Source organism: Chinchilla lanigera, unplaced genomic scaffold, assembly GCF_000276665.1.
Source record: "Chinchilla lanigera isolate Chin_1 unplaced genomic scaffold, ChiLan1.0 scaffold00107, whole genome shotgun sequence".
Taxonomy (NCBI): domain Eukaryota; kingdom Metazoa; phylum Chordata; class Mammalia; order Rodentia; family Chinchillidae; genus Chinchilla; species Chinchilla lanigera.
Genome location: NW_004955508.1, coordinates 2,878,497 through 2,900,882, shown reverse-complemented (window position 1 = coordinate 2,900,882; position 22,386 = coordinate 2,878,497). Strand labels below are relative to the sequence as shown.

General features: G+C 35.2%; 1 protein-coding gene across 1 annotated transcript in view; it reads left to right on the top strand.

Annotated features, from left to right (window-relative positions):
• Positions 1-20,245, top strand: part of U2surp (U2 snRNP-associated SURP domain containing) — a gene marked incomplete at its 5' end in the record, with an annotated part of 50,509 nt that extends 30,264 nt beyond the window's left edge. Inside the window, 9 exon segments of the mRNA XM_005407733.2 lie at positions 806-928; positions 2,873-3,029; positions 4,190-4,285; positions 4,949-5,015; positions 8,901-9,060; positions 13,347-13,457; positions 16,181-16,299; positions 17,455-17,631; positions 18,927-20,245. Of these exon segments, the coding sequence (XP_005407790.1) occupies positions 806-928; positions 2,873-3,029; positions 4,190-4,285; positions 4,949-5,015; positions 8,901-9,060; positions 13,347-13,457; positions 16,181-16,299; positions 17,455-17,631; positions 18,927-19,065 (1,149 nt within the window). The 3' untranslated portion in view covers positions 19,066-20,245.
• Positions 20,246-22,386: the final 2,141 nt, after the last annotated feature.

Below are 22,386 nucleotides of genomic sequence, written 5' to 3'. Positions count from 1 at the left end.
GTTTAAGGTCAGCCTGGGCTATATAGTGAGGTCAGGACCAGCCTGAATTACATGGCATGAGACCCTGTCTTAGAGGGAAAAAAAGGTCATAAATTAGAACTTCTGGAAAAGTTTAGGGAAGGAGCAGAGAAAAGTGTTAGCCAGAATCAGGAAGTATTTCACTGGGCCATAGGGATTTAGGTCAAAAATTGGCTACTTTGGTTTTCAGTTTTTGTAGTGTTTTTGTGTTTCCCAGGTTCCTGCTCATGTTTAGTACTAACAAACAGCATGGGAGTTGACTTCATTTGGGAAAAAGCAAACAGTTGCTGATCTTTTTTCCCCTATTATTTTTAGGGTTTTTTTTGTCCCTTTAACGGAAAGGTGACATTAATTATTTTAAAAATAAAAAGCCACCAGTGGGTGTAGTGGTACATTCCTGTTAACTGTAGCCCTCTGGAAGGCTGAGGCAGGAGAATTGCAAGCTGAAGCCCTCCCTGGAAAATTTAGTTACTTAGTGTGATGTGCTGATTCAAAGTTTAAAAAAGGAAAAAATTATTATAAGAGGCTGGGGATGTAGCTCATTGGGTTCAATCCATAGTACTGCCCTCCAAAAAATTATTTAAATTTTAAAAGTGTTGTTAAAGGAAAATTTAGCACATCATGATAATTTCTTTTTTTTACTGGGAATTGAACTCAAGACCTTGCACTTGCCAGGCAGGCGCTGCACCACTGAGCTATATCCCTGGCCCCATGATGATCATTGTTAGGAAGTTTGGGAAATAATCCCCCAAATAGTAATTCATTGTCTTATTTCCTGTTTATTTAGCAACGGGTAATGACTTGCTTCAGAGCATGGGAAGATTGGGCAATTTATCCAGAACCATTTTTGATCAAACTACAGAATATTTTCTTAGGACTTGTAAATATTATTGAAGAAAAGGAAACAGAGGTAGGTGCTCTATATTTATCTGTGTTTGAAATTTGTTTTGACAAATAGAGTACTGTGGTATGATATGTGACATGTGAGTAAGATATCTTCGTGAAAAATACCTTCTGTTTACAACAAGGTAGTGGGTTTTTATTGTTAGAATTGTTAGAGCCTAGGAGTGAAAATTACATGAAGCAGTAATTTTGTATTTTGTCCTTAGGTGAAAATTAGTGTCTGGTTTCTTATTTCATGACATGAAAGTATTAGTAGAAAGCAGTATACAGATACTCTTGACTTCTGACTTCTTTTCTCCTAGTAAACCCACTAGGAGTTGACTTACCTTGTGCGTTGAAAATACATTTATACACCTGACGAATTGAACATCATAACTTAGCTGTCCTACCTTAAATATGCTCAGAACACTTAAATTAGTCCGTAGCTGGGCAAAATCATCTAATACAAAGCCTATTTTTAAATGAAGTGTTGAGTATTTCATATAATTTATTAAATACCTATAGTCAAGAAATGCCCGGCAGCTGAGCATGGTGGTGCACACCTATAATCCCAGCCCTCAGGAGGCTGAGGCAAGAGGGTTGTTGCGAGTTCGAGGCCAGGCTGGGCTACAAAGTGAGCTCAAAGCCAGCCTGAACTGCACAGTGAGACCCTGTCTCAAAAAGACCAAACAAAAAAAAAGGCTGGCAATATCGTACTCTGGGGATCAAGGGGCTGACTGTGGACTGTGGCTGCTGCTGCCCAGCGTTGCAGAAGTGTCATGCTGCGTAGTGTTAACCGAAGGGAAGATCAGAATTTGAAGTACAATTACTGCTGAGTGTCGCTTTCATTGTAAACATGGAAAATCCTCATAGGGCCTAGTAGTGAACACCTGTAGTCCAAGCTGCCCAAGAGGCTGAGGCAGGAGAATAGAGAATTTAGAGCCATCTTGGACAACATATAGACCCTGTCTTAAAACCGAACCAAAAAAACAAGAGAAGTTGGGGACCGTCAATATATAGTGTGACTTCATTTTATTAAAGGTAACATTGTGTCGCATGAAAAGGCGCAGCACAGAGGTAGCAAGATTCTGTTCATCACCATTCTGTTGCCTTTTTTTGTCTTTTTGAGACAGAGTCTCGCTATGCAGTTCAGGCTGACCTTGAGCTCACTTTGTAGCCTAAGCTGGTCTTGAACCTGAATGATCCTTCGGCCTCTGCCTCCTGAGTGCTGGGACCAGAGGCGTGCGCCACCACGCCCAGCACTGTTGCTTTTTTTAAAATTTCTTAAATAATTTTTGATTTTTTTTTTTCAAGTCTGTTGTATTCTTGCTTTTATTCTTGCAAGATCCTCCTAATTGATCTCTTTGCTCCAGCGCAGTCTTTTTTCAGTTTTATAAAGGTATATATTTTCTCCTTCTGTTGGCCTTTGCATATGTGCTTCCGTCCTTTTGAAGCTTCTCTTTCCCTAAGATACCAGATTTTATAGGGAGCCTTCACAGACTTGTTCATTGAACACTCTGATAGGATGGCGCACCTTTACTGTAATCTCAGAGCAGACCAAGCCAAGCCTGGGTTGTTCTTCATTGACTCACGTGGTGCTTTAGTACTTGGTAAATATTAGATAAATGAATATAATGGTAACTTATAAAATGTCAAGATGCTTAAAAATAATAATAATAATAATGAAAATGGGGAATGGGGCTGTAGAAAATGGAGGGGAAGGAGAATTTTAAAAAATCAAGTCTTGTTAAATACATGTACCTACTCCCTAAGATGAATGCAAACTTCATGTACTGCAAACATGTACTAATAAAAATTTTAAAAAAGATAACTGCTTCTTTGGCAAACTGGTTGCTTAAACTTAAAATATTTTTATTATGTCCTTACATTGTGGGTATCCAGCCAATAATCTTATAGCAGTGTGACTTTAGCAAGCAAAGGAAAATGTTACAGTAGTACACATTTCCCATAGGATGTACCAGATGATCTCGATGGTGCTCCGATTGAGGAAGAGCTTGATGGTGCACCCCTTGAAGATGTGGATGGAATTCCCATTGACGCTACTCCCATTGATGATCTCGATGGAGTTCCTATAAAAAGTCTTGATGATGATCTAGATGGAGTGCCTTGTAAGTCCAGATTTTCTTTACTTTGTTTTTTTTTTTTTTTTTTTTTGGTCTTTTTGAGATAGGGTTTTGCTATGCAGTTCAGGCTGGCTTGAACTCACTTTGCAGCCCAGGCTGGCCTTAAACTTGCAGCGATCCTCTTGCCTCCGCCTCGCCATTACGGGGATTAAGGTGTGCACCACCACACCTGGCTTAATCCAAATTTCAAATGTTAAATCTCACTAATACTTTAATTACCAAAACCTTTAGTTGCCACACATGCTGATATGGAAAAATACTGTAATTTCTGCTTAGTGTCAATCCCCTAAATTTTTCGTGGCTTTTTTCTCTTTTCTTTAGTGATACTGGAGATTGAATCCAAGGCTTTTGCACTGAAGTACATCCCAACCCTTTTTACATTTTTGAGGCAGGCTCTTGCTAAGTTGCCAGGTTAGGGTTGAACTTGAGGTACTCCTGCTTCCACCTCTCAGAGTGCTGGGATTACACGCATGTGCCACCATTCCTGGCTGTGGCTTTATAATTCAGATACCCAGTAATACATGTGACTATGCCAAGAAAAAGGCTTTTGTATGGTTACTTTTCTGTAATATTAGCAAGTTTCTTTTGGTCTTGTCAAATTATAGGCAAAATCTTGTCATTACTTATATTCACAATGCCAGGTACTGTTCCTTGTTTTATTAGTTGTGTTTCTATTAGTTTTTCCAACATAGAGCCTGAGTTTCCTAGCTGCCTAAAATTATGTTACAGTAATAAATTATGAATTTTATATTTTACACAATGGTTAGGCAAAAGTGTTTTAAGGTTGTTTTACTTCTCAGCTTCATTGGCTTAAAATGTTAATCTGTATTTTCTGAATTGATAAATATAATAGTCCCTCCTTATGCTTGTGTTTGTTACTCTTACTGTACCTATAACTTTCATAATACAGTATGCAGATATAGGAAAACACAGAGTAAACACAGGGTTTGATTTACTATCTGTAGTTTTAGGTATCCACTGGGGATCTTGGAGTGTTTGCCCGCATGGATTAGGGAGGGTCATTATTACTTTTTTCTGTCTATAGCCTTATTTTAATTTTTTGCTTTTTAATAATTTAGTAAATAAACCTAAACCCATTAATTTAGGTCATCTCTGTCATATAATGGTTCATCTTTCCCCAATAGTGGATGCAACTGAAGACTCAAAGAAGAATGAGCCTATATTTAAAGTTGCTCCATCAAAATGGGAAGCTGTAGATGAATCTGAATTGGAAGCACAGGGTGAGTAAAAGTGAATATTCACCTTTCACAGGTTGAGTACTTATAATCATTGGGGTGTCTGTGTGTTTGTGTTTTCCTTTTATGTTTTATGAAACACTGTATATGTTTCAGCTTTAAGGGCTAGTGTACTGTATTTAACGTCTAGTGTAAGCTTTCATTGTGGTTGGTATTCTAATAATTGTTTTAGATCCTTTGGTTTGAAAGCTTTGAGAGTAACAAGAGAAATCACTAAAAACCTATTAGTTTAAGGCATTTCAGTAAAAGTGTAGATGGGAAGCTGTACCTATTTGGAAATTTACTTAGAGTTTTATTTCAGAGAAATCAAATTTTAACCCTCCTGTAGTGTTTATTAGATCTTACTAGATATAGTTTAGACTTGCCTTTCACACATAGCTTGTATCCTAGTACTTAATTATTAATGTTATGGGTCGTAATGAAATAAATCTTAGTATTAGGGAGAACAAAATTTTTTCTCATTTGAATTTGAATAAAATTATAGTGTACATGTGAAGACGGAAAGATTTAGTACCTAGGATAGGCTTTTCAAAGAATAAACATAGATAAAAACTGCTATAATATAAACTTTCAGTTCTACAGCTGGGCTTCTACTGCAAAAGTGCTAACTTACCTTATGGAATTTCATCCTCTTTTCCTTCCATTCAGCTGTAACAACTTCTAAATGGGAGTTATTTGACCAGCATGAAGAATCAGAAGAAGAAGAAAATCAAAAGTAAGAATCTAAGTTTCCAATATATTCAGTTTCTTTTGCATGTACAATACACTCCTTTTTTCATTAAGAGGTATAGTTGAAATAATAGTGAAGAGGAAAACTTCACTTTAAAAAAAAATTGTGAGAGGATCATTTTTAGTTCTCCAGTGTTCTTGCAATGAATAAAGAGCTTCTGGTTTCTGGTCTTCGTGCATCTTTGCTTTGGAGTTTATTTCCTATGCAAAGCTATACATTCTCACTTTGTAGTTAGTTACTGGTCAGCTATATCTGTTTCAAATCTTTGTCATCAAATATTGTTTTGGACTTCTCAAAAACTGATTTTTAAAATGTAAGTGGGAAGATTATACTTTCCTTTGGACAGTATATTGCTAAGAAAAATATTGCACGATGGCTATTCTGTTACTTAGCTGTAAATACTTCAAAAGAACTAAAAATGAAAGAGAGGGAAAACATTTTCTTTTGTAGAGTGTAGAGAAATTACAATTTTGATTGAGCTTTTTAGTAATCAGTCCAAAATTCTTTTGGCATTTGACACTGATTATAGGAATCTTTGCTCCCAAAATTTGTAAATTCATGTTGGTAGTTTTTAGGAAGCACTTGACACTTTTTAAAAATCATTGCAAAGGAAATTTGTTTTTTTAAATAGGGATTATATCAGGAATGCAAAATAAAGCTTTTGTTGTTGTTGTTTGTTTCTATATTCTTTAGTTCTTAAATGGAAGAAGGAAGAAAGAGAAAGTCCTTTTTTGTCCTAGTACAAGATGAGCATTTGTGTGGATTCAATAAATAGGTTTTTGGATTGTTAAGGAAGTGTGATCAGTTAGCAGTTTGATATGAAGAAAACCTGTCACAGTGATGCCTTTCCAAAATGTTGGTGTGAGCAAAACAAGTCAGCAATGATTATTACAAAGTTTACAAAATACAGATGTGGCTTGTTAATGAGATGGGTATCTGAGATTATGGAGGAATACAGGAATTGGAAGCTTTTTATGTCCACAGTCCTGTGCTTAGTAACATCTCATAATTATGGAATCACCACTTCAAAATTCCTACTGTATTTACAAAGTGGTTATTTAATTTAGAGAGCAGAAGTATAAAAGCCATCAAAGAACTAAACGTACATTGTTCAGTTGGTTTTATATCTGCAAGTATTAGGGATTTTTGGGCTTAAAGTTGATATTTATATTAATATTGGAATATGAATATATTTTAATATTGTTGGAATAATCATACTTTGATAGGAGCATGAATCAGTAGAAGCATAATTTGTATTTTGATTTTTCTTAGAAACTTCAAGTAAATCATGATAATGTAAAAAATAACTTTAGAACCAGGTGTGGTAATACACATCTATAATCCGAGTCACTCAGGAGGCCGAAGTAGGACGATTGCCATGAGTTTAAGGCTAGCCTAAATTACAGAACAAGACCCTGTGTCAAACAACAATAAAGAAAACAAACTTCATGACAAAGCAAGGAAAAAACTGTACAGTTTTCTAATCCTTGAAATGACCTTATGCCTCAGTAGTACTCTCTAGTGGTTGAGTCTAAAAGCACCTTTTTACATAATGCTGCTTTCTGTATCTAGTAATTGCAGCGTTTGTAGCAGAAATGTGGTTGTTAAAAAAAAAAATCACTACGAGTACTTTGGAGAAAAATACCTCGAAGAATTTAATTTGTAATGAATTTGGTATGAATTTAGAGTTTTGAATTTTCTTTTTTTTTTTTTTAAAAAAAGTACAATAGGAAGGTGCGGTAAGATCGCTAGAACTCATAACAAGCCAAGGCCAAAGCCAATTAAAATTGCTCAGGCCTTGAATAATTACTATGATGGCTATTTAAAAATATGTACATCTCTAAAGATGAAAGTGGTACAGCTCATTATAAAATGTTGAATATCTGATAGTATTTATTGTTCAGAGTTTATTGCCCATGATCCAGGTATTTACTAATCCATATAAATATAATGTGACATGCGCTGTTCTGTAATCGATGTTTTCACATAAGTGTGGCGATTATTCCATGTTAGCCATATAACCACCTGTTTGGTATCCATTGATGACTGAAAGCAAACATTCAGGTAAATGTACAAGTGTGTTTGCCAAGGAATACTTGTAATTGAAAAAAATAAATAAATAAAAGACTGGACTTGGTCAGGTAATTTCTGCTACATAGATGTACAGTTTAATTAGCCAGGCCACTTCCTCTTGATGGACTTTTTTAGAGTAATTCTTCATCTCTGCTTATACACCTACTTTACCCATTTAAAGCATTGTAAACACTTATAAAACTGCACCATAATACAAGAACTTTTTGTGTTTTCAAAAGTTAACTGAAAACTGTCTTGAAGAAGTTTATGACAAATTAGTAATAAGTAAAAGGTTTATTTTCAAAGACAAATTTCTAAAAATAAGTTTAGAGTGTTTTTCTTCCTTTTAAGTGTTGATAATGTGTTAAGTTATACCTGTGTATGGTATTAGGGATTTGTGGGGCTTTGAGTATAAAGTTTTACAACATTTTAGAAGCCTTTGAATGGGAGGCTAAAAAGCTAATGTCTTCTCCTAGAGACTATCTGTACTGATTCTGAATTACCAACAGTTTTTACCTGTCTGGTTTAAATTGTTAAATTTAGCATGTGAGCCTAATAAGCCTTTAAAATAATTTTTGTTTTAAAAGAATTTGGTTATAACTTTGCATATTATGAATAATTTTAAATGTATCCTAAACATCTTTTTCTTACTATAGAATATATTTAGTACCCAAATACCAACCTCTAAGGGCTTAACCAAATTCAGATTTTAGAGGCAAAATAGCATATATTCTAGGCTATGTCAGTAATGCAATTATCAAGTCAATATTATTTGTAGGGAATTTTGTTTATATATGAATGTCTTGTTTTACTCAGATTTATTTGCTTATAACACGTGTGTATTACCCTCACCCAAGTAAGTTCTATGCCATAAGTTTTTATTTTTTATTTATTTTTTGTTTTTTTTGAGACAGTGTCTCGCTATGCAGTTCAGGCTGGCCTTGAGTTCACTTTGTAGCCCAGGCTGGCCTCAAACTTGCAACGATCTTCCTGCCTCTGATTACAGAGGCTAGGATTACAGGTGTGAGCCACCATACCCGGCACCATAAGTTTTTTAAAGCCATTTATTTTTTGTGCTTCAAGAGTATTTTGTTAATCCTGTCTCAGGACTATGACTAGCTTTATGCTTGTCTGTTCCCACTAGATTGTACCTGGAGGGAAGGGGAATTTTTCTTTTTTGTATTTTCTGTGACTTACTCATGCTGCTTACTAGTTTTTTCTCACCCCACCCCTAGCCCCTATTTAGAACCTGAAGAACTTTCAGAATCAGTTGTAATATGAGTACTGATGTTAACTGATAGTTAAAAATTTAATTGCTGTATTATAGTTATGTGCTAATGATTATAAGGTCTTCATTGGGCTGCATTGATTGTTTCATGATAACTCGTGACTCCAGCACATTTATTTTCTAGAGTATAGGCTCTGCAGAAGGAAGGATAAACACTTGGCTTTTTAAACATAAAACTGAATGAAATCATACAACTCATTATTTGTTTCATATAACTGTTGGTTGAGAAGGTTTGTTGCAGAATGAAAGGCACATCATACATGATATTAGCGTAAGCAGCCTTTGCTAACATATGATTTATGTTGAAGCTCAAACTTTTTTTGCGGAGGAAACAAGAATTTTACAAAATGGTCTTCATTTCATCAACTGTTTTGCAAAGCACATTATAGGGATGCTGTCCTCATATAAACATAGCTTTAAGGCAGTGAAAAATAAAATGCCCGGGCTATAAAATGTAACACTTTGTTTTGCTAACTTGTGTACAACATACATTCTGCTTATTTCCAAAGTCAGGAAGAAGAAAGTGAAGATGAAGAAGATACTCAAAGTTCCAAATCTGAAGAGCATCATTTATACTCTAATCCAATCAAAGAAGAAATGACTGAGTCCAAATTCTCAAAGTACTCAGAAATGAGTGAGGAAAAACGAGCGAAACTTCGTGAAATTGAGGTTTGTATCACAGTGAAGTTTAAACTGTCCTTCACTGGTCTTTTGCATTTTCCTCTGAACTAGGCCCTCTTCTCCCATCACACCTTGGTACATACCATTCCCGACTGTGTTTGGAAACCTTCTTACCTGCTGACTTCAGACCGCTTGCGTTAAGCTACCTTCTTTTGTGATGGGCTTGCTGCTTTTTTTTTTTTTTTTTTCTTAAGCCTTGCTTTCTTGTGTTTGTCTGTGTGGGATTTTACATGTGTTTCTGTGTGTGTTTTACATGTGTTTCTGTATGTTCTGTATGTGTGTTCATTTTGTCCTTTTGCTGACTTGCTTTTTTATTTGTTTAATGTCTGTTTTTTTCCTAGGCTGTAGTTTCCATGAGAGGAAAAAGACGGTGTGTGTTTTCTGTTCCTTATTGTATCTCTTGTATATAGAACATAGGAGATCCTCTGAAGTAATGGATACTAATCAATAAATTGTACCCGATCATGTGGGAAGTCAATTATTTTTTCTCTGTTTTTGAGACAGGATCTCACTGTGTAGTTTAGACTGCCCTTCAGCTCACTCCGTAGCCCATACTGGCCTTGAACTCACTTCTGCCTTCGGCCCATTACATTTTATTTATTTATTTATTTTTATTTTTATTTATTTTTATTTTTTTGGTTTTTCTCCGGTACCGGGAACCGAACTCACGACCTTGCGCTTGCCAGGCAGGCACTTTTGCCGCTGAGCTAAATCCCCAGCCCAGCCCATTACATTTTAAATGTACATAATATATAACTAGGAAAATATATTTCCTGGCACATTCAAGTTAATTTTTTTATACTAATTTTCAAATGTCTGCACCTTTAATGATGGAGGCAGAATAAATACTGAGTGGATCCTAACATTAAGAGCGGAAATGTGCAGGAGACCCCACATACCACTGGGCAAGTTCTTGCCTACCTGCTTCTCCAGTATCACCGGACCGAAAAATTAACAAAGGAAGCTTTTTAACTATACACAATGAAAATAGTGTCACTTCTGAAGTTGAGTTTCGGAATTCATAAGTTTGATTCATTGTTTTAAAATGTATTAATACATATTTTAAATAAGATTTTTAGGGGAGTTAGATGCTGTGTATTGGCGCACACATTCAGATTTGGACCTTGTTTTTTTTTTTTTTTTTTAACTCGGGGACCTTTTTCAGCCTGCACTGTCCCCTTCTTGTGAGGCTGCTTACATCTTCCCAAGTGCTCTACCTTATTGACCTGATGAAACTATTGAGTAGAAATAGATTGAGTTCAGTAAGATTATATTTGGTTGATAATTCAAGCCATACCCCCCTTATAAATGGAAAGACACTTGCTTTTTAAGTGTTCTTTTTCCCTATTAAAGAATAAAGCTGTATAATTCAGCTTTTTGTTAACTTGGATGGTTTTTATGAATAATTTCCACATTCTGTGTATATGTATCGGATATACATGCGTATATACCCTTGTTTATACATGTGTGCTCTTTTACAGTCTGGCTTCTCCCATCTTTGTTAGATACTCAGCGATTGTTTCTCCTGCTCACACAGTGCCTGCCTTTCGCAGTTTACTTATCCTTCTGGGATTTGGACTGTGAGCCAATTCATACAGATTTAAAATGTATAGATCTTGGCCTCGTGTAGCATTATCTAATCCTTCTCCCTTGTTTATTACTCTTGAGTTTAATCATATGGAACAAAGTTCCATAGTTGGTGGCAAATTTGGGCTAAAACTTAGGGCTCTTGAGCTTTATCTCAGTGCTTTTCTTAGCTTCTCTGCCCGATAATTTCGATGTTAATTTGTGGATTTAGAATCTAATGAGTAATAACTCTTTTACTATAGAACCATCAAGTAAAGAATAAGTTCTAGATTAGTTTCTCCAATTAATTTTATTGTATACTATTGTGTATGTGTGTGTGTATATATGTGTGTATATATATTTGATAGTTTTTCTCTTAAAAAACTATTCCCTTCCCTAAGTAAAGATGCCCAGAACTGAACATTCTTTTTTTTGGTACTGGGAGTCGAACTCAGGACCTTGCACTTGGCAGGCAGGCACTGTGCCGCTGAGCTATATTCCCGGCCCCCTGAACCTTCTTTAGCATGGGCAAAAACCAAAGGATTTGTGAATTGTGACATTCTCAGCAAAAACACTTTAAAAACAGCCAATCAAGGGCTAGTTTTTGTTTTTAAATCCTACATAGAGTAGTACCAAAACTGGAGTTGTCGTTTCTTATTTTTTTGTCCTCATTTAAACTGACATATATTAGAATGCAAGTGGAGGGGTCTTTTGTGTTGCTAGAGAAGAAAATACCTTTCTGCCCTGGTACTGGGGCGAGGGAGGTGTGCAGAAAGAATACTTGACCGAGCAGGAAGGTGATACCTGGCCACTGTTTCAGGGCAACAGGGGGTGTCACTAGCTAATGAGCCATTGGATTGCATGTGCTACTTACTGGTGTTGAGACCCGAGATCACCTTTTTTCTTGGACTTGTGTTTGAGCCTGAGTTAGACCAGATGAGCAGAAACTATAAGTTGGGATTTTATTATGGTTTTTATAAAGATTCTCTAGGAATTGTCTCCTTCCTATAAGTGACGTTCAATTTGGTTAACTCGCAGATACTTAATTCTGTGTTACCAAAAATACAATCTTTAGAACAGAATATCATTGGTATTGGGAGGCTTCACACAATGCTAAGCTTAGCCATTTATAGTGCTATTCTCATTCCTTTTAAAAAAAAATTTTACAGCTTAATTTTAAAATGTAACCACTATTAAAGTTTGAAAAAAGTTTAGACATTAGGAAGAGAAAGGAGAGAGTCTTAAAGCTGTGATTATATAAGTGAAATTAGGTAGAAAAAGGTAGAAATTGGACAGTTTCTAGATGAAGACTGAAATCAGGAAAATACCACTTTGATTTGGAGGGGTGATGTGGGTAGTAACTTACTTCATCATGGTGAAAAGCTTCATTTGTTGTGTGTATGGTGGGGGCGCTAAAACAAATGAGGTCTTAGTTTTAAAAATAAATAAAATGCTGTAGTAGCTTGTAACCTCTTTGAAGGATGTGTGAATGGTCGAATAAAATAGGGTAAGATACTAGCCTCTGCAGCAGCTCCATTAGCTAAGACGCCACTTCTTTGAATAAAACAAGATTAGACAGGTTTGGGACTGCAGGACAGTGTACCATCAGAGTCTCCATATTACCACCTTTGTCTCTGACATCTCATCGTCGTGCTTTTTATTCACCTTTTTTGCTTCCCTTAGTTCAAGAAAAATATCTTCTCATGTTTATAAATTTATTGGATCATCTTAGCTCCTCTAAGCCTTCACATAGTTATTTTAGTCATTTTATGAAATCTAAGTTCAAGATACATCATAAATTCATTCTTTTTAGTATTTTGCATAGTAGTAAAAAAATACTTAAATGTCCATAAGAAGTGAAATTAATATCACCTGTTCCAGTCTTCCTCACATCATAACTCACTTTACTAGTTTTTTTGTGTGTATGCTTTGATATTTTATAACGTAAGTATATCTGTGTCATGTCTGTGTGTTTGTGTTTGATTAGTGAAAAGTCTATAAGACTTTACGAACAGTGCTTCAATAAATAAAATATAGGTATAGTAAAGGATAAAATCCTAAGAAATGGAATTAGAAGTTATTCTGATCTTTTGAAAGTCTACTATTTTAAATACATTCTGAATATGATTTAATCTTTTTTATGTTTGGATGTCTAGTAATTGCATGGTACAAATGGTGAAAGCTTCAGGTTTAACAGCTGTGTGTTTGATCCTACAATACTACCACCTTTGTTCCTTAAAAATTTTTCTTGACAATATGTCTTTAGGTGCTATGCCTTTTTTTTTCTTTGTCTTTTTGAGACAGGGTCTCACTATGCAGTTCAGGGTGGTCTTGAACTCACTGTGTAGCACAGGCTGGCCTTGAACTCTAAACAATCCTCTTGCCTCAGCCTCCTGAATGCTGAGATTACAGGCGTGATTGTTATGCCTTTCTAATTGGGGGAACCAAATTCATTATTGTTGAGAAATATGTAAATTTTTATAGGTAAGATGCACACAGTTCATGATTTTTGAGTCTTCCTACAGCAGGTGGGCTGATGTCTGATCACTTGTATTTTGTGAGGTTGGGCTTGTCTGACAAGTGCCCTCAGGTCAGATAAAGGTTTTGTGTGGAGGTTATATGTTGGTTGGGTCCTAATCAGTTATTACTTTGTTATAGGAAAACTGGGTAATAGAAAATACTCAATTTAAAAATGTGTTATTTCACAGCTCAAAGTTATGAAGTTTCAGGATGAGTTGGAATCTGGGAAGAGACCTAAAAAACCAGGACAAAGTTTCCAGGAGCAAGTTGAGCACTACAGAGATAAACTTCTTCAACGAGTAAGGATTAAGTATATTCAATAATAGGCGTTTTCTAAAGTTATTTGTTGGATTTTGTAGAATACTAGTATATTGGCATACTTGAGGAAAGTATATTTCAGTTTTATCCCTTGTGTAAATGTTGAATACTGGTAGATAGAAACATTTCAAATTTGGTATTTTAAAACAATTTCATCTTGGAAGAGGTCTAACGGCCCCAGCACATGGTTGTATTGTGGATACTACCTGTGGACTAGAAGATTAATCCTGCTAGGAGCGTGCTCTCTAAACTGGTGAGCAGAGTTACATTTGTAACAGTAAGACACCAGCAACCCTGACAGATGGCACAGAGACAAAGGTGGAGATAGGATTTGATGAGGTGTTGGGAAACTAATTTAGGACTCCTTTCCCATTGTTTCCAGGGAGGAACAGCTCATTCTAAGCTTTGCAGGGACTTTGTATCCTTGTGTGTATAACAACATTTTGGAATATATAGAAAATTCTTTGAACCAGGAACCCCACATGGTAATAGTTGCAGGAACCCTGAAATTTTATTTGGACTACTCTTTTAACTTATATCTTAACTGTAATTATTTAAAGATGAAATGTAGAAAAGAAATAGAAAAAAGTTACAGAGATGAACTTCTGATCACTTTGAATATGTTTCTGTACAGAACTGGTGATCTAGAGCAGTCTGGTAAAGTGTCTGTCCCTGCATAGACGTAGGGAATCTACTGCCACTCTGCTGTGCCTCCTGTAGGCTTTTCTCTGAAACTTCGGTTGATATTCCCAGTTTTGTAAGATTGTTAAATAATAGCTACTGTCACTACAGTTGTTATTTATTGTTCAACTAGGATGTGTAAAATATTTAAATAGTATGCTTTCTATAAAATACATATTTCAGTCAGGAAATGATTTTGATTATCAATCCGGGAAATGTATCTTACAGATCGTCAGAGGAAGCTAGTCTCCAAGCACCATGGTTTGTTTTGTTTGAGATAGTCTCACTATATAGTTCAGGCTACCCTTGAACTCACTGTGTAGGCCAGGTTGGCCTCAGAACGTGTCATGGGCCAGGGTGTAGCTCAGTTGGCACAGTGCCTGCCTGGCAAGTGCAGGGCCCTCAGTTTGATTCTTGGTACCAAAAAAAAAATTTGTCATGATCCTCCTGCTTTAGCTTCCCAAGTGTGGGATTACAGGCATGCATCACCATGCCCAGTTCTCCTACTTTTTAAATTTATACTCTCTGTTGTATTTGAAGATGCTAATTATCTGAACCTTTTTGCCGATGGTGACAGGGTGTTGAGCTGTGTGGAAGACTGCACCTTGAAATGCTCATAGTGCTTATGGTGCTTATGCAAGTTCAAAATTACTACCACCCGAGTTTCCTTGCATTCCATCGTAATTGGGAGAAAGGATTGTGTTTCTTGAAGGCACTTGTCAGTGAATGGCAGAATATGTATGGCCTTTGCTTGATTTTGCAAATAAAGTTTTATTAGAACACAGCCGTGGTCATTCCCTTAAGGATTGCCTGTATGGTGGCTTTTCATGCTGCAGTGGCAGTTAAGTAGTTGTAAAAAAGACATTATGTAGTCCACAGAGATAAAAATATTTATCTGGCCATGCATGGTGGTGCATGCCTCTAATAACAGCACTTGGGAGCCTGAGGCAAGAGGATCACTGTGAGTTCAAGGCAGCCTGAACTACACAGTGAGATCCTGTTTCCAGAAAGAAAGGGGGGGGGGGGAAGGGAGAGGGGTGAAGCAGAAAGAGGGGAGAGGGAGAAATTTATTTTGCTGTCTACAAAAGTTTGCCTACATCTAGTATAGGCCTTTTCCAGTTTTTTAAAAATTAGAAGAGCCAACTGTCAGCTAGCTTTCTTGATGCATACAGTTCACAGGGAAATTCTTGATATTGAAGAACTAAATTGGCTTTCTGGGCTCATTATCTATAATCACTCTTAATGCTGTTATCAGCACAATTCAGAATTTCAAGTGAGAAGTGGTATTACAGCCTCTGAAGATAAACAAGCAGTTTTTCTGATTCATACAATTCTATTATTAGTTTATATTTTTATAAATTAATATATAAAATTTCCATTATAATGCTCACTTTTTACCAATAATATCTTGATGGAAGATTATTATTATGAATAGCTATTTCTCCCTTTTTAGTTTTCCTTTAGTGAGAGCTCTTTTTGTTTAAAGCAATTTACTATATAGTTAGAAGAATCACTTTTTAGTAGTTAAGTGAAATGTGTGATGGAAAGTGGTGCGTTACGGACTTTCCTGATTTTTTTTGGTGCGTGGGGCAGGGGGAAGAAGACCTCTGGTTCTAATGCTTAGGCTGAAATCCTGACTTCACAATCCAGTATAACCATGGACATTGTATTTCATCTTTCTTAGTCTCAGTTTTCACCTCTAGGACAGTAATTGTATTCTTCTGGGGTATCATAAAGGATTGCATGAAATGGTATATGGAAAATTGTGTAGTACATTGCTGAGGCTATGCTAAACATTCAAGAACGATTTAGCTGCTTTTGCTAGTATTATTTATTATTCAGTGTAAGTAGAAGAAATGGTTAGTTTCCCTGGGAGGGTAGATATTTTCTTGAAAATGGCAGTGTACCTCAAGTAGTGATTTAAAATACTGTTTTCTGAAAGAGAAGATATTGTTATGTAAGTAGGATTAACATAGACTGGTTTTTTAAACAACTAAATACTTTCTTTCAAAAAATAAAACAGGAGAAAGAGAAAGAATTAGAAAGAGAACGAGAAAGAGACAAGAAAGATAAAGAAAAATTGGAATCTCGATCCAAAGACAAGAAGGAAAAAGATGAGTGTACTCCAACAAGGAAAGAAAGGTACAGCATTTCTCTTAATATGTATACTAATTCTCAGATTTGGAATGGTGCTTTGTTTTATAATATTTGTATCTTTGATACCAGCAAACTTCTAGAAGTGTTCTTCACGGTGAACCTGTTTGACTCCTGCCTGTGGGAGGCAGAAGTAGCTGATGAGGCAGGGAGTTGCTGCTAGGTTTAATTAATTAGGGTATTATCCCTTTACATGGGTTTATACAGTAGTTCAGTGTACAAATTCAATTACAGTATTAAGTATCACACCTGAGGCTTAAATAACAAAGCAGCTTGCTGGGTCTTCCTGTAGGCTCTGCTGTAGGCACTGTTTTCCCACTCTGTACATACTGAGGCTGTGTACCTATGAACTTGGGTCTCCCCATCTTACCTGGAAAGGAGATTGTGTACATAGGCCACAATGACTTCCTCTTCGCTTTTAAGTCTTGTTCTAAGCATATTTCTTCGTTTTTATTTTCTACTTTCAGTTTAAAAATCTAAGAAAATAGTTTATCAGAATTGGTTTGCCAAATTTTAAAAAATTATAGCAAATAAAAGAATTAATGGCTTTGTTATTCTAGAGGTAGTTATACTAGTTGCTTAAAATGTGTCACTTTTTTGTCTTTTCATAATTCTGGCATAATTTCAAATTTACAGAAAAGTTATAATAGTGATGTAAACAATTCCTATTATATTTTACTCACCTTTCCCCTAATTATAGAATATTTTTACTTTTCATTTATTCTTTCTTTCCCACTCTACCTTTAGCCATGTATGAGTAGTTGGCCAGCATGATGCCTCTTTCTCTTAACCATATTCATTTAATCTAATCTTAGTAAAAAAGTATCCCACCATGAAAGTAAGTTTAAAAAAAAATTTCACTGTTAACTAATCCAGAAACATTGACTAAATTTTATTGATTGTCCCAATAATCTCTTTCATAGCAAAGAAAAATTCAGGTTAGTTGAATTCACTTGTCCATTTCTCAAAACAAAAACTTGTTCTTGATATAAGAGACTTTAAATGTTATTGGGAAATAATGTTAATGTGGTTAGTGAGATTAAAGTTATTGTAAACTGGTTGGAATTAGAAGCTAATTTAGTAAAAGGAAAATGAATAATCCTTTGCTCACTCACGGAATGTTTTGAGGGCTTTGTTCCATAGGAAAAGACGGCACAGTACCTCCCCCAGCCCATCTCGCAGCAGCAGTGGTAGACGAGTGAAATCGCCATCACCAAAATCGGAGCGATCAGAGCGTTCAGAAAGATCTCATAAGGAAAGCTCAAGGTCCAGGTCATCTCACAAAGATTCTCCTAGAGATGTTAGCAAAAAAGCCAAAAGGTAACTATGCAAGTTATCTTTTAAAATAATATTTCTAAAACCAATTTCTTTGCCATTTCATCGATTTTTGAAAATAATTTGGTTGGCAGATACTTTGGGATTTTAGAAAGCTGGAGAGACATTCTCATTTTAGATTGTTTCTTCTCACACCCCTACCTCAGACTCTGTCATGACTAAGATATAAGAAGGCTTCCAATAAGTTAAAAGACCAGGAAAGAGTTTTAAACCTATTCAGTGTTTGTTTTGGAGTGGGGTAATGCTTTACTTTTTTTTTGCTTAGTTTCTGTAGAATATTCTCAGATTTTATCAAAGCTGAAAAACAAATATATCTTTTTTTAATCATAGTTCAGCAAGATTGTGGGAACAAACACTGTAAATATCATTCATATAGCTTACTCAATATGTAATTTAGTATCATGTACACTATGTAATTTAGTATTTCTTTTAGTTTCATAGTAGTGGTTCAGAAATGTTTCATGTGGCTAAAAACAGATGTGTATGTGGTAATGTAGAGAACTTCTCTCTGAACTAAAAAGTGCTTTATATGCTAATGCCTTATTGTTATACCTTATTATTAAACCTTAAAGATTTTTGTAAGATCTAAAGATAACTTTTTTCTTTAAATGTACCTACATGTATGTATGTGTGTACATGTTTATTTATTTTGGAACTCTTCGTAACAACACTTAACAAAATTACACTTTTAAATGATGTCCTTAAAAAATATTGTAATTGAGGGCTGGGAATATATAACTCAGCAGTATGGCACCTGCTTGGCAAGTGCAAGGTCCTGAATTTGATTCCTGTTACCAGAAAAAAAGTTTATTGTAGCTGATAACTTATTAAGATGATAAGCTGTAAATCTGCTTTATTTTTTAAATTTTATGAATAATCTTAGGTACCATCTTGAAATTTATCTTATGGATTAGAGGTTCAAATTTTGGGGGTCCCAGTTAACTGGGGAACTTGTTAAAAATGCCACTTCTCAGTCTCTGCTGCTAGGGACTTTTATTTAGTAGAGCTGTGCGGGGGCTCTGGAATCTGACTTCACATTAGCGCTTTACTGATATCATTGATGTAATACATAGTAAGCACAAAATATGTTCAGGCCTGGGACCTCTGTGTGTGTGTGTGTGTGCGCGTGCGTGTGCGCACACGCGCACGTTAAATTTGGGAAGTTTACAGTTTATTTTTGTGACTGTCATAGTGTCTTAAAGATCATTTTAGACCATTAAGGAAAAGCAGTTTTAGTCACATGAGCACCTTTGATAACTTGGTTTATTTTATTTCTTCAGATCACCATCTGGTTCAAGGACACCTAAGAGGTCTAGGCGATCGCGGTCTAGATCCCCTAAAAAATCAGGGAAGAAATCCAGATCCCAGTCCCGATCTCCACACAGGTCTCATAAAAAGTCAAAGAAAAACAAACACTGACATCCATTTTTAAGATGCTGTCCCTTATTGGAAATGCGATTTTGTTTGTGCCTGAATGGTCTGTTTTTTTAAAAAAACGAAACAAAAAATCAAATGAAAGAGCATTCCTGGGTTTTTTGTTTGTTGGTGAATGCATGTGTAAACTCATGAGTAACTGCATCTGTAGACCTGTCATTGTTTTATATTGTATAAATTACTTTCATTGTGGCTGTTTCTCAAGATGAAATTTTTACTGTGCTAATGAATTTCATCAGAAATGTGTATAATGGATCTGCTGGCAGTAGTAGTATTTTGTTTTAGGATGTTATGATTTAGCAAAGATAATACAGATGTCTTCCCCCTTTTGTAGCTTTGACAGTTTGAATTAGATTTCAAATAAAATCTGAACAGAAAACTGTAACGTTGTTTTTTTGCCCAGTTGATGATACAAGTCCCTTACAACCTACTAAGTGAATTTGGCGCTACTGATATGTTTCTTATAATGCACTTTATAATCTTCAGTGTTTAGCTAAAGTTTTACGTTTACAAAGATGACTGTTGAAATTAAGGGACCTAAGATTCCTACTTGGTAGATTCGCTAACCAAATTCCTCAAAAATGTTTTCTTGGATAATGCCAGTATTAGAGATCAAAAGACTTAAGTGGATATGGCATGGTGTTTTATTAATGGAATGCCTGGCTAAAACATGTTTGTTTGTTTGTTTTTTCCAAGAAACAATATGATTTCAATACACATGTCTTGAGCAACTACTTATTTTTAGGAGAAAAATAAGTCTCTATCTTTTGACTTCATCATGAAAGAAGTTTATTTATAAAAAAAGTTTTCTAACAAGATTTAGCCATAGAATTCTTTTATATGATAGTTGCCCTTTTATAATCTTCTGTAAATTGTTTCAAACACTGGTATCAGAATATTTCTACAAATTTATGTTTAGAACACCTTTTAAAAAATTTGGTTTTAGGTCTAGTTTCAAGTAAAATTTAAAAATAAAATCATTTTTAGGAAATTTAACATCTGATGGTTTGTAAATTAAGGTGCAAGAAGTTGATATGGACCATTTACAGAGTTAAACTCTATTATGAGAATAAAATTGCTGCAGTGTGAGGAAATAAGGAAACTTGTGTAATGTTGATAATATTGCTATAAATATAATAAAGGGTTACATAGAATTGAACTGACACTATTTGTCAATCTTTCAGTTTTTCATTTAGGCCTTTATGTTTTTTTCTCCTGTAATAGAGAAAGCAGAAAACTATTTTAATAACAAATAGTTTTGACTTCCCTTGCTGAAAACATATCTTTTCAACTTGTTTTACTTAATCTTGCCTCAGCAGAAAATAAGATATTCTGTACCTATGATTTGAGAAGTGTGGCACGCCACTTCCTAAGTGGGGAAATCTATACAGTAACAGCTTTGGAAATGAGCCAATCATTTTATCTTACATAATGCAAGTATTGCTTGGAAGTTATTCCCTTAACATTCATTGTTTTGTTTATTGATTTTGTTAGGAAGTGTTAATCTCTAAAGGTTGCCCAGAATAATTAATGTGTACATTTGGTGCTAATACTTTAAAACTTAGAAGCGTAGTCATTTAAGAAAACATGTTTTTTCTCTCTTCTGTTCATTGCCTAGAATCCACCTTTCTTTGCAGTAGCAACAGTGTTGAATTTCTGGTGATTTTGGCATTGCCTGTTCACTGATACATTATATAGGCTTAGAAATAATTGTCCAAGTAATGATTTTTTCCAATCAAGTTGCAAGGAATGCTTATGTCTTATTTCTCTTCTAAAAAATTATCTGAGGGGCTGGGGATTTAGTTCAGCAGCACAGTGCCTGCCTGGCAAGTGCGAGGTCCTGAGTTCGATTCTTGGTACTGGAAAAAAATTAAAAAATAAAAAAAAAAATTATCCTGGAAAAGCAGGAGTGAGTAGAAAATGTTAGGTTGGTTTTGGGTGCTCTTTGTAGTACTGTATTTTTCCTACTGTAATGGAATTGAGCAGGTTTTTTTATCTGGTTCAGCTATAACTGTTATAGGTTGCATTGCCCTGGATAAAACTAGCTTCTTTGTGGGTGGGTAGGGATTGCTTTGGTCTGAAAAATAATATATTATGTGAGGTTTGTTAATGTATGTGTATGGTTTTTGTTTTCTTGAATTAGAGTATTGTAGATTTTTTTTTTCCAATTTTATTTGATGAGGAAACATCTAGAATAAGCTTAACTTCCCATGAACACTATTAAAGTTTCTTGGGATCAGAAATTGGTGAATTGTAAGGGAAAAGACATTTTGCCATTCTTTTATAAGAGCTTATTAATCTGTTTCATATGTAAAGAGCACTCTTACATAATTTCTACAGTTGACCAAAATGTTCATAGGTATGATCATCTAGTTATAGGAAGGACTGTTGCAGCTATGTAAGAAGCAGTTATTGACCTTTACTACCCTTAGAAAGAGCATAGTTGAAATTCTTCATCCTCCACCCTAACATTTATACACAGGGATTCCTTTGCAGGTTGATGCCATTTAACTTCTCTCTTACAGGTGAGAGTAAGTGTTGGTCTTTCTTTTTTAACTGTAATTGAAAAAGATATTAGTGAATCTTTTCTTTAACACTGTATTTTCTTATTACTTTTAGTAAGCAAATGGGAATATCTGAACTGTAGCATGTTGAAACGTTAAGAGATTAAAGAACTAACACAACAAAAAACCCTGATCCAGAAGAATACTTTAATTTGATTCAGAATATTCTTGACTTTTCTGCTAAAGTTTAGAGAAATTATACTGACCTACTTTTTCTGTATTGCAAAGCGTTCTTCTATGCTTCCCTAAGACTTCGATCCCAAATAAAGAATCTTGAAGGAAATGTTGTGTATTCCTCCAAGCTTTTTTTCTTTTTTTTTGTCTTTGAGGCAGGGACTTGCCATGCAGTTCAGGCTGGCCTTGAACTACTTTGTAGCCCAGGTTGGCCTCGAACTTGCGAGAATCTCTTGCCTCAGGAGGAGCCACCATGCCCGGCTACGCAAAACTTTAATATTCTTGAGTGCTTGAAAATACTCCAAACAGATTTTGATCAGGAGCAAATTCAGGTTATGAGAAATATTCTGTATACACTTGCCTTCCTGGGGGTATGTGTTCTGAGAAGTTACATGGCTATAACATTATTCTTAAAAAATACATAAATATATTGCTAAACTAGATGACCACAACAGTATGACTGACTGACTGATTGATCTTTCTCTTCTTTCTTTTTCTTTCTTTCTTTTTCTTTCTTTCTTTCTTTCTTTCTTTCTTTCTTTCTTTCTTTCTTTCTTTCTTTCTTTCT